The sequence below is a fragment of the Setaria viridis genome, chromosome 2 (assembly GCF_005286985.2).
Source record: "Setaria viridis chromosome 2, Setaria_viridis_v4.0, whole genome shotgun sequence".
Classification (NCBI taxonomy): domain Eukaryota; kingdom Viridiplantae; phylum Streptophyta; class Magnoliopsida; order Poales; family Poaceae; genus Setaria; species Setaria viridis.
Window position 1 is genome coordinate 30,039,531 of NC_048264.2, and position 12,523 is coordinate 30,052,053.

Here is a 12,523-nt window from a genome sequence, read left to right on the forward strand (position 1 = left end):
AATTTCTTATTTTGTTTTTCCTTGCAATACTCTTCTATAAGTATTGTAAACTAGAGAAGACTTGCAGGTTGTGCATTGGACTGTTACCGCAACAGGGCAGCTAGATAGCTTAAAGCCTTAAACATAGCTAATTTTCAATCGCTTTTCAAAGGTTATATGTTAACGTGAAACATTCAACTACCATTAGTACAACTTAAACACGACATTCTCCAGTGTATTATAAAAAAACCCAGCATGTTTGAGTATTTTCATTGATCGCGTTCTTAGATAACAACGGTTCAGAAAGGTTAGTTTGTACTGTGTGATTCGGCATAAAAAAAAGATTAGTTTGGCACTCTAATCTTACACAAACAATCTGCATTTTAGGTCCATTTACGTTTGGAGTTGCTAGAATTGGTAGTCATTATATTGCTTTTTTGCATCTCAGCTTTACATAACGGCACGGCATACAAATCCGACAATTGAGGCCAATGATTTGATTTCTCAGAAAATAAAGTGAGAGATGTGGCATTATATTGTTTGACGGAACATTCTCTAGGAAATGTTCTATGACACCATTATTTTTTTTAAAAAAAAATCTTGCCAACACATGATGCTTTGCCTTTTTTTACTGCAATACTCTTCCAAAAATCATGATTAGCTAGAAGAAGACTTGCAGGTTGTGCATTGGACTATTTTTTGGTAATAGGATAGTTGAATAGTATGGAAGCAGATCATTTTTAATTCCTTTGGAAAGCTTGACACTAGCATGAAACATTGCAACTATCGCTAGCATGCCTAAAATGAAATGCAGTTCTCCAGTCTATTCTTGAAAAATAAAATTAGTATTATGCAGATAGAAAAGGATAAAGAAAAAGAAAATCAGCATGTCTGAGTATTAGCATTACCATTGTCAGAAACAGCGAGTCTGAAAGATGGTAAAACTTGAATGAACTGAGAATGGTGTAACTTCAATGGAATCCATGAGCACATGGGCTGATGACTTGATTAGGCCCACATATGTTAATCAGTAAACGCGATTGCTGTTACTAGTGGAGTTACTGACTCCAGAAGTGGTGGTGACTGTTGCTGGTTCGCTTGGAAATATCCAAGGTGACTGGGACGGGACCGACGGTTTGGTCTTTTCAGAAATGAAGTGACAGAGCTGGCATTATATTGCTCGATGGAATATTTCACTAGAAAATGCTCTATGACATCAGTTTGAGAGGAACTTTACCTGCACAAAATTTTTCTTTTGTGTTCGCTTTGCCATACTTTTCTACTATTATTGTAAACTAGAAAGACCTGTAGTAGAAGGTTGTGCATTGGACTGTTTCAGCAACAGGCCAGCTAGGTAGCTTAAGCATAGCCAATTGTCAATCCTTTTTTCTTTTTTGAGCAAGCCAATTGTCAATTCTTCCTAAGATTAGCGACTACTAGTATACACCTACCATTAGTATGCCCAAAAGGATACACTGCTCAGCATATTAGTATGTCTGAAACAATACACATGAAACATTTAGCGACTACTAGCATGTCTCAATATTTCCATTGATCAGCGTTAAGATAATAATGGTTCTGAAATCTTTTGTGGTGTTGCACTCTACTCTTACACAGATATAACATGCATCTTCGATTCGTTGGTGTTTGCAGTGACTAGAAGCGAGTCTGTCCCCTCACACTTTGCATCATCTGCTTTGCTAACAGCATGGCATACGATCTGAGAAATGAGACGAATTTGTTTGATTTTTTAGAAAGCGAAGCGAGGGGACCGGCACTATATTGTTTGATGGAACGTTCCACTAGGAAATGTTCTATGACGTCAATATTTTAAAAAAACTTTGCCAAGAAACAATGCTTTGTTTTTAAAATACTGAAATTACTCTTGAAAAAGTCATTATTAACTAGGGAAGACTTGCAACCTTGCAGGTGATGCCTTGGACCATTTTTGGTAAATGAAAATATACCTCAAATCTTAATTCCTTTGGAAAGCTTTACACTGACATGAAACATCGCAACTATCGCTAGCATATCTAAAATGATATGCCGTTCTCCGGTGTATCTTGAAGAATAGAATTAGCCTTACGTGAAAAGAAAAAAAAAGGAAAAATGTATTCAACGTGTCTGATTATTACTATTACCGTTGTCAGGCTCAGGCAACAATGGTTCTGAAAGATTGGTCCGAGGCTCTATCGAAACACCGATACAGTCTGAATCTACACCTCCTTTGGAACCACTAGAATGGATTGCCAGACTCTCGCTCTTCGCGTCATCTGCTTTGCCCCACAGCACCACATACAAGCCGACAATGATAGTGATAGCTCCTAATACGCTGCACGAAACAAAGTTCACTGTGAAGACGCACAAGAACAGCGATTATCTACTTTCCAAACAGGGTGCTAGTATCAGAATGAAGCATACCTTCCAATATGGAGTTCTTCATGCAGGAAGAGTGTAGATAACATTGCTGTGATCACTGCACTCAGGGGCGTAAAGATTGCGCTGTAAAGGGGGCCTTTCACTGATATGCACCAGGATTGGATGAAAAAGTTTGCGCCGGAGGCAAATACTCCCTGCAAAAATTGTTCGATAATTTCGATTGATGAGTAGCAATTCAAAGTTTCAAACCAGTGTGTAGACGAACGATCAAGAATGGATTCGGCTGAACTTACTCCATATAAGATGCAGGGGAACTCCCAGAACGAGGTGAGCTTCCAAATTTGCAAGTAGTTTGGCTCCAGGAAGAAGGCCATCACCGCGCACTGCAAGGTCGCTAAAAAGCACATCCAGGTCGCCAGAGACAGGGGATCAAGGTACTTTTTGCAGACGGGCACCTAAAACCACACCATCACTTGATCAGTCACCTTAAACCCCAGCAATAGCGCGTTGAATCTTGCCGATGCAGGGCGATTGCAAGCATCGCTGCAATTAGTTACCTGGAAGATGTACCAGATGGCGACGCAGACAGCATTTCCGACGAGATAAACCCCTCCTTTCACCCAGTCGCTAGTCGGCGAGAGAAGAACCGCGCCGAGGAGCTTGGGACCCTTGAAGAACGCCATGAACATTGCTCCGGCGAGGCAGATGGCGGTGCCGACGATCTTGGCGACGCTTCTCAGGTTTCTGATATCCACCTTCTCTAACCTGTGAACCGAATCGAAGGCGGGAGTAAGAATTTGGGCCGCTGCTGCCTGCTGGGCGAGGTCACAATTCTAATTTCGAATTTCGAATTTTTTTATTTTATATATATTTTTTTACAAATTTGCATAAATATACAGTCGAATCAAAAATTTGCAAAAATGGGTATCGCCAGATGAGATGGCAGTAGCGCCGCCCCCCTGCTGCAGGCTTGCTTCCACCCATTTTGGACCGCGTGCCACCCATTTTGCATGTGGTGGTTCCTGCCACCCATCATTTCGGGCCCTATGCTCCCTATCACCGGTGGTGGTTCTCGCCCTGACGGTGGTCCAATTGATTACTGCAACAGCTATTGATAGGTCCAGCTTCGTGCAAGTAGCAGCACAGTGCAGCATGCATGCATGAAAAGGCACGACCAGGGCAGCGGAAACCCATTTTGCAAGGTGCTGGTGGTGTTGCAGGCTCTTTTTGGACCGCGTAATGCGGAATATGTTGTTTCACTCGTTTGGAGCTGCGCAAGGTGGGTGAAGCCCTACCGCCGTTTCAAACGGCGGTAATAAGGGTCCCACCGTCGTTTCAGCCGACATACACCTATTTTTGCAAATTTTTTATTCGACTATATATTTGTGCAAATTTGTAAAAAAAATATAAAATAAAAAAAATTCTAGAATTTCTAAATGGGCTGTTCTTGACGACATTTATTAATTGGAGGTCTCTTGGCCCACGAAACAAATAAGCCCATATGAAAGAATTTAGCCTGGCCCAGTAGTCCCCCAAAACGCGAAGTGGTGGGCCCAACTTTCCGGTCAGAAAAGGGAAAAACACCTCTCAAAAAAAGAAAAGGGAAAAAACAAAAATAAAATAGAAAGGAAAAAAAACTGTACACGTACCCGATGACGGCGGCGATGGCGAAGGTGATGCCGGGGGCGAGGTTGGTGGTGGCCCTGGCCATGGACGGAGACGCCAGGAGCAGCCCCTCGAGGTAGAAGTACTGCCCAGTCGCGCTGTCCGATCGAGTCAGAGAGAGTGAACCCAAACTGTACTTATCTGGCCGGAGAGAACAGGGGAGGACGAGGAGCTTTGGCTTTGCGTACTGACGTGGCTAGGGATGCCGCGAAGATGAGCCCGAAGGCCCGCGCGCCGACGGCCATGGGCCGCAGCGTGCAGCCCCTGGCGGCGAAGGAGGCGAGGAGGAGCGTGGCAGCGGCGATCCCCTGGCGGTAGGTGACGAAGACGATGGGCCGCATCCCCACCCGGGACGCCGTCTTGAGCGCCACGTCCACCAGCGCGTAGAACAGCTGCACCAGCACCATCCCCACGCTCGGTCCGTAACGCTCCAGCCACGGACCGCCGCCCGCCATGGCTGGCTAGATCGAGGGAGAGAGGTGGGAGCGAGATTATTGGGGCCTCACTTCGCCAGCTATGTAGGAGCATCCATGTGCGCGCGCCGGCCGGGCGCAGCCGAGCTGAGTCAGCTGCGCCGTCATCACTCTTTGCGTTTTTGTTTATGGTTTGGGCAATTGTTTTCCGTGGTCAACTCAAACCAATCCTTTGAGATAGAAGAATTCGTGGTTATGCAAATTAAGTAACTTATCGAGATGCAGTTCTATATGCATGTACGGGCCATGCCCTGCTGCTCATCGTGAAATTACCTACTGGTGCTAAACTTTAGCAGTGTCACATCGGATGTTCGGAGACTAATTAGAAGGACTAAACATGAGCTAATTCTAAAACTAATTGCAGAACCCCGAGCTAATTCGCGAGATGAATCTATTAAACCTAATTAATTTATCATTAGCAAATGGTTACTGTAGCACCACATTGTCAAATCATAAACTAATTAGGTTTAATAGATTCGTCTCGCAAATTAGACTCGATCTGTATAATTAATTTTATAATTAACTTATATTTAATACATCAAATATGGCACCCAGACACCCCTAAGCAAACTTCGATTTCTCTTCTTCTACTTGGATCCCGTCGCCATTTTGCAGGTTAGCATCTCCACCACATGTGCGCACAGCGTACCTGTCGCGCATCCAACCCTTCAGTTTATTGCCGCCAAATCATATCAGGCAGCAACTTGCAGCAGCAGGAGCAGCAGCAATTTTCATGGCAAAGAAAGACTGCAGAGCTGAAAGGGATCCTCTGTTCCTCTATCAGCTGGGTGCTTGTGAGCGTGCGGCGCCTGCCAGGAGAGGCGCAGCGAGAGTGTGCTCCACGTCGAGCTGAGCGTCAGACCGCGCGGTCCCGTCCGTCGAGTCTTTGCTCTGGTCCGGCCCCCTCCCCTTCCTCGCGTCCTCTGCTTTGCCCCACAGCACGACGTACAGGCCGGCGACGACAGCGACGGCGCCTACCAAGCTGGATAAAGAAACAAAAATGATGTCACTCTCCTTATCAGTCTCTGATGATGCAAATGCAAACGGCGCCTGCTCGGTGCTCGCTCGGGGTGGGCATCAGAGAACTGAAGTCATATTCAGGTCTCTCTTTCAGAGAAGGGACGTGCCTTCCGATGTGCAGCTCTTCGTGGAGGACGACGGCGGAGAGCGCGGTGGTGACCACGGTGCAGAGCGGGGTGAACATGGCCGAGTAGAGGGGGCCCCTCACCGAGATGCACCACGACTGCAGGTAGAACACCACGCCTGACCCGAACACGCCCTGCATAATCCCATCGGGTGCGACATGACCCCGTCAGCCAAGACCTCAGATTGCTTCTCCGTCTTCTAGTTTCTCAAGGAAGCTGCGTGTGTACTCACGGCAAAGATGTAGCATGAGAGCTCGAAGAGGGAGTGGATCTTCCACGAGCTACGGTTCGGTAGCAGGAAGAAGGTGACCGCCGCGGATTGCAGCGTGGACAGGAAGCAGGTCCAGGCCGATAGGGTCAGAGGATCCATGTACGATCTGCAGATGGGCGCCTGAAATCCAAAAATGAGCTGCCTATGAGATTGTGCTGCCACTTAATTTAAGTAGAGAATGCAGTGGTGGTTGATCACTAATTCAAGATCCTCTTTGATACCTGGTTAAGTTTAGATGGCTAAATTTAACTGCTAAGAGTTCAAATATGTCCAGCTAAACTTTATTCAAAATCTAAAAAAAGCTTTAGCCATTAGCTGGCCAGGAGTAGCTAAAACTAGCTTAAAAGTAAGCGAAGTCCAAAATACCTCTAAGATTTCTTAAAAATACCCACTACCACAGCATTAACTCCTTTCCCCGCAGCCCTGCCGAGCGCCGCCCGCCACCCATCGACGCGCCGCCGCCCCTCCCATCGGCGCACGACGGAAGTAGTAGAAATCAAAACTTACTGCTACTAGCTGGCTACTACATTGCTGTGCGCACAAGCTGCTGATGGAGGACAGGATCAGTTCAGTGGGAACTGCACAATCAAACATCGGAACATGAAAGTTCTCCAATTTGCCTCTCGTGGAACCGATTTAAGTCTCCCCTGTGCTTGGTCTAGGCATGAAATCAGCACGTCAAAAAAATCAAGCAGAAGCAAGAAACATCGAATCAAAGTGTCATGCGTACTTCAATTAAAAATAAAGCCTACAGAGCTTGAGTATGCACAACCTAAAAATATTTGACAAACATTTCGCATTGAATATATTGTTCACTAATACGGGAAATCAATGGCGATGTGAATGCTTGCTCATATACATTGCCTTGGGAAAAAACCCACTAAATATATTTCTTATTAGGCTATTTATTAGTCAAACTTGACAAAGTTCGAATTTTTTTTACGAAACACAGTATAGACGCAAATGCTCACAAACACGCACGCACACTCACTTTACTGACGTCTCGTTATCGGTGTGTATATCGCTTACTATTGAATGAATAGCGCCGGTTAAATCCAGTGTAATGCGAGAACTCGAACCTGATGGGCAAGTTCCATCATAAGAAATCTTAACAGCTGAGTTACACTCAGTTCGCGACAAAGTCCGAATCTTCACACACATATGTGAATGTTTTTCTTATCATTACAGCTTTAATAATCCCTTATTTGCCACTATGCATGGATCAATAACATATATAGGTATGCGCACATACGGTACTGGCACATGAAAGATCAATAAGGAATTGAAAATTTTCAGTGAAAAAAAATCCCTACTTATAATTTTGAGAAAAGGATTCTACAGCTAAGAGAAAAGGATTACATGCTAATGAAAATGGTTGCTTAGCACACTGACCTGCAAGATGAGCCAAAGGGACCAACAGGAGCTGCTGCCGATGAGGAAGAGCGCTCCCATCACCCAATCGCTGCTTGACGGGGTAAGCATGTACGAATCATGGAGAGAGAGCTTCAGCAGCTTTGGGCCTTTGAAGAATGCAATCGTGATAGCTCCTCCGATGCAGACTGCAGTGCCGAGGACCTTCGCAATGCTAGCTACTTCTTTGATGTTTACTCTTTCTTGCCTGTTGATGAATTAGATGCATGAAGCGATAATGACAGCGATGCAACATTTCAGAATCTTACCAAAGAAACTGAACTCAACCTATCATGTACAGTAGCAGTTTTCTACAAAACTATTAGCTACTTTTCTGTCAGCCATCAATTTTTTTTTCGCCAGGAAAGTACAGGTAGGAAAATACGTTGATAGATTTTTGGAAGAAAATTGGCAGATTCTCCTGATGTTACACATGCTATTTACTATGTTTCAATATATTGTTCTCGCATGTTTCAGTCATATGTAACATGGGAGAATAATATTTGCAACATCAAAAAATAATATATGTAACATCATAAAATTTGATAGATTTTACCCTAAAAATCTGTCGACAGATAAACAGACACTGCTAGTTGTATCTGAACTCGACTTTTCAAGACGTCTGCAAGAAGAGTTGGATGAACGAACATCATGCAGCTTTAGGTGCCAACAAGGCTAGTGACAAGAGATGGAAATCAAACACATTGCATGATCGTAAAAGACAAAAGAGCAGGCATGCATGTCATGTGACGAGCTAGGTGATATACCATCCCATGCCGTTATACAACGTGTTCGGCTGGCTGCTTTGCAGCGGAGCCAGCCAAACAACTACTTCAGATATGGTAAGAGGCTCTGCCTGCTACTGCACCAGCATCCGAGCAGCAGCAGCCAGCCGAACACGCTGATACTAATGTAACACGCAACTAGAGAAGGAAATTGACGTGTCTCGTGTTTGTTAGTGGCCTCACTTAATCATTGACACATCTTCGAGGTCTGTAAGCATCGAACGATTAGCGAAATTTCTAGCCGTCTAGGGCATCTGGTCACTTTATGCTCAACACTGGTATTTTATTTTTCAAAAATGAAATACAGCAGGCCTGTTTTCTGGGTACTCACCCAACGGCTACTGCCATGGCGAAGGTGATCGCCGGTATCAAGTTCGTCATGGTCGTGGCCAGCGATGAGGTCCCTAAGTGCAGCCCTTGGTAGCACAGGTTCTGGTTCACCGTTGCTCTGTTGCACAAAATGGATACATAGTTGTTGATTGAAAACAGAGGAAGCAAAATGTTGGCACGCTACCACTTCATTTCCCATGAGCAAGAATTTGTACCCAAACAAAGCTGCCATGAACACCAAGAAGAAGCCTTTCATCCCAAGCCTCATGTCCTTCAGCATGCTCCTGACCAGTTCAGATTCCAGAAAGAATCACAACAAAGATTACAACAGGCTGAAGCAGAGTGCGTGCGGGGTTATAAGAAACGCTGGAGGAAAGAGGAGCAGCGTCACTGATCGATCAGAATATCAGATCCTACCGGTTGGAGACGATGGCGATGGGAGCGAGGACGAGGGTGGCGACGGCCTGCCTGTAGACGACGAAGACCGTGGGGCTCATGCCGCCGGCGAACGCCGCCTTGACCCACAGCGTCATGGCCGCGAAGATGCACTGCGTGGCAACCATCGCCGCGCACGGCCTGTACCCCTCCACGACCGCGCGGATGTGGCCGCCGGCCATGTGTCCGGCTAGGCACCGGAGTGGACGGAGAGGGAGAGAGAATTGCGAGCTCGGAATCTACGGCACCGCGCGGAAGAGAGCTGTGTGTACTGACGAGCTCGCGCCTGTGCTCTGCTCCCTCACTGACTCGCGCTTGTGTACGCCTGGGAAGGGAGCAGCGGGCGAATCCGGCTGCGGGCGGTCGGCGTTCGATTGGCGGATAGCCCATAGCCACGCGCACCACGTCTTTGCATCCGCCTGTTGGTGCGAGAAATACAAATGTTATACTCCATGCTCTCTAGCAATTCTAATAGAATGTTTTAGGGTACGGTATGCAAGAATTTGTTCATTTCAAAATTTATTTATTCATTAACTTTTATCCATTTTCTAACACAATATTCGTATATAGATATTTCTGAATCTTTTTCAAATTGCGGTGGAACCCAGTTACCAATTATTCTATATTGTTTGAGGTTTCCATCTATATTCGTAGTGTTTCCCCTTACGCTGAACTTCCGTATGTGTTCAACAATCAACACGTACTGTATTAGCTAAAACCTGGAGCTTTAGCTGTGTCAGCTCATGTTGTAGCTCATCTATCATTACTTCATGAATATATAATTTATCTTCCAATTTATATCTTGTTATTATTTGTAAGAAAAACGTATTTCCTCCACAAATCCATCTCTTTGAAATTTCGTAAAAGGCTTGATTACATGTCCTCAGTTACACTTTTAGCTACTCTAATGGCATATTAATTCATTTTAGCCTGCACTGCAATGCCCATTATGCAAAATGTCATACCCAGTTTTAAGGATAAAATCAAGTGCTACCTATATGTATGCCAGGATCAAGTTTCATATATATATAGTGACATCATAAGTGAATAACAGTAACAGTATCACGTAAAAAGATTCAAATAAAGACTTACGAAACCATCAGAGATACACAGCTTAAATACTGGAAATGGAGGCTCCAAACTTCACAAGCAATCGACTGGGCGTTGTGTACGCCTAGAACTCAGCATCATCTTCGGAATACTTCACACACCTTCTTCTTCTGAGCAGCAGTAAGCAAGGGTGAGTACACTTATGGTTGGTACTCAGCAAGGCCACTAGAAATAACCAGAATAACAATTTAAGTCCATCTTCAAGTTTAATTAATCATGTGAGGGTCCAGGCCGTTCTTGACCGTGAGCACGGCTGATCAATCAGTTTTACACTCTGCAGAGGTTGCACATCTTTACCCACAAGTCGCGTAAAAGTTCAGAAGAACTTTGGACCCAACCATGCGATGCTAGCTAGGCATCATACCACACTTCCGAGGTGTGATTGCATAGGGACGCTACGAGGCCTTTACAAAGATTCGCTAGTAAGTGGTAACCCGCTAAGGTTTTCGGATCAGTAGCAGAGCATAACAGTCCCCTAGTGGGTACAGTGTCTTAGCAAAGCCCATTTCCTAAGAGAGCGAGTGCTATACCCCATCTGTCGCCGCCCTTCTTGCCCTTTCGGTAAGATTACCCCAGACTATAGTTTCTAATTATTCAGCCAAGACCAGAGCCATTTAGTCTTGTGGTAGCACTGTTTTCCTAGGTGGTTCTCCATGTTCCCATTAACTTTATCATGATATTATTAACAAAGCATAGGTAGAAGGATGGTTAGGGACACTTGCCTTTCTCCAACGAAAAGTTACTCTTACTGCTCTTCAGCTCTTGCTCTCTTCAAACTCTTACTCTTCAAATCTTCCGAACAACAAATCTTCTACTCGAAGCAAACACCGACACAAACATACAAGCAAACAAAAAAAAGTACAACTAAGAACAATACACTAAAACAAAAAGAAAAGCTTTAAAAGAGCGTACTAAAGGATAGGGCTCGATTCTAAGATTACGCGAACGGAAGAGACGCTGAGAATAGAGCTATGATTGATAAGGCAAAACTGTCGAGAGATTTTGGATTATAAAAGGAAAGACAAGAGCTATACAAGCTTCATTTATTTTAGTTGAGAAAAACAATGTAAAGATATTTTAGAGAAATATCCTTAGTTAGTATTAATCAAGTCATATTTATATTTTCATAAGAAAAGGCGGTGTAAAGTTTAGTCCAATTTTATTTATAAATATTTGAGTACAATTTATGCAAATTAAATATTTAATTTAAAAATAAGATACATGTTGACATCTAAGCGTATAGCTTTACATTTCGAGTTCAACTAAGTAGATTAAATTAAAAACACATTTATTTTTATATTAGTCAAATTAATATTTAATTATGAAAACTCGAGATATAACCTAATTGTCTTTTATTTAGAAAATAATATAAAGTAGGCATTAATCAAGTTAACATTTAATTATGAAAAACGATATATAACACTAAATAGATTTTATTTAGAGAAGAACTCGTTTGTTAGGCATTTAATCAATTTTAATATAAATTTTATTTTCAAAAATATGTGTGAAGGAAAATATTACCACTAACGTGTAATTTATGTCATTATGAATCTAACGCAACTTGAACGGACAAAAATAAAATTAAAACGTAGAATCTATGGGTTAAACGAGTTGCAAGGGCCCAAACGCAATTAACCGTACACCTCAAGGGTTAGCAAGGAAGAATTGCAAGACACCAGGAATAGTCTCAAAATTTGAGTTTTCCTCAGGAGCCTAATAGCAAAATCACCATCTCATCTTCAACCTTCCAACGCACTCCAACTGGTAACACGATGGCCGTCGGCCGTGGTCCAGGCCGGTCCTGCCGGCGGCGACGGCCGGGGCCGGGGTGGCTCGCGCGAGCGGCGGGTGACGGCGCCATCAGGGAGGCCCGGCCGGCGGCTCCGGCGGCGCAGCGAGCAGGCGGCGAGCAGGAGTGACGGCCGGCGCGTGAGCCATGGGCGGCGGTGGTGCGGCGCGATGCGCAAGCAAGGAGGCAATAGTGCGCGTGCGGCGACGGCACAAGCAAGCAGGAGGTGGCTGGGCGAGCAGGATGAACGGACCAGGCGGCGGCCATGGTTACGGACGGTTCAGTTGCGTACATAAACAGAGAAAGAGAAACATAGAGAGAGGAAGATGGAAAGCTGGAAACGAAGTCCGATCTCGCGAATGAATGCCAAAACGGAACGATAACGACGAGACGAACGAGATGGTGTGCTCACCTTCGGCCGATGACTGATGGTTTCGTCGGATTTGCTCGCCGGAGTTTCGCCGGTAACCGAACTTTGACTTCAGATCTACGGAGCTCGGAGAGTCAACTCACGAAAATAATTTTAGATCTGAAATTTTCGCGTCGAGACGAACGCGGTAATATATATATAGACCGGGAATATTTTCGAGTTGACTTTTTATTTTTAAAATTTCTGATTTTATTTATCTGCGTGAAAATAATTTCAGAAATAGCCGGACTCATTTTCTAAAGCAAGAAAAATACCTAGAAAATTCCAAAAAATCTGAGATAATCTCAGAGATGGATTGGGACACAAAAAATTCAAATAAAAT

At 44.3% G+C, this 12,523-nt stretch overlaps 2 protein-coding genes across 3 annotated transcripts; both read right to left on the bottom strand.

Annotated features, from left to right (window-relative positions):
• Positions 1-2,091: 2,091 nt before the first annotated feature.
• Positions 2,092-4,615, bottom strand: LOC117843517 (WAT1-related protein At4g28040). The gene is made up of 6 exons (XM_034724129.2): positions 4,216-4,615; positions 4,008-4,121; positions 2,916-3,123; positions 2,652-2,813; positions 2,401-2,552; positions 2,092-2,311 (listed from the first exon to the last, which is right to left on the bottom strand). The coding sequence occupies exons 1-6, from the start codon at positions 4,476-4,478 to the stop codon at positions 2,095-2,097; spliced, it is 1,116 nt and encodes a 371-aa protein (XP_034580020.1). The 5' UTR covers positions 4,479-4,615; the 3' UTR covers positions 2,092-2,094.
• Positions 4,616-4,971: 356 nt separating this feature from the next.
• On the bottom strand, positions 4,972-12,316 carry LOC117843516 (WAT1-related protein At4g30420). Of its 2 annotated transcripts, XM_072292228.1 has the most exons (10): positions 12,184-12,316; positions 10,705-10,793; positions 9,965-10,092; positions 8,855-9,291; positions 8,653-8,721; positions 8,439-8,555; positions 7,305-7,530; positions 5,874-6,032; positions 5,624-5,775; positions 4,972-5,478 (listed from the first exon to the last, which is right to left on the bottom strand). In XM_072292228.1, the coding sequence occupies exons 4-10, from the start codon at positions 9,052-9,054 to the stop codon at positions 5,277-5,279; spliced, it is 1,125 nt and encodes a 374-aa protein (XP_072148329.1). In that variant the 5' UTR covers positions 9,055-9,291; positions 9,965-10,092; positions 10,705-10,793; positions 12,184-12,316; the 3' UTR covers positions 4,972-5,276. The 2 variants fall into 2 exon arrangements, with proteins under 2 accessions (XP_072148329.1, XP_034580019.1); XM_034724128.2 differs by lacking the exon at positions 10,705-10,793 and having other exon boundaries at positions 12,184-12,315.
• Between the last annotated feature and the right edge of the window lie 207 nt (positions 12,317-12,523).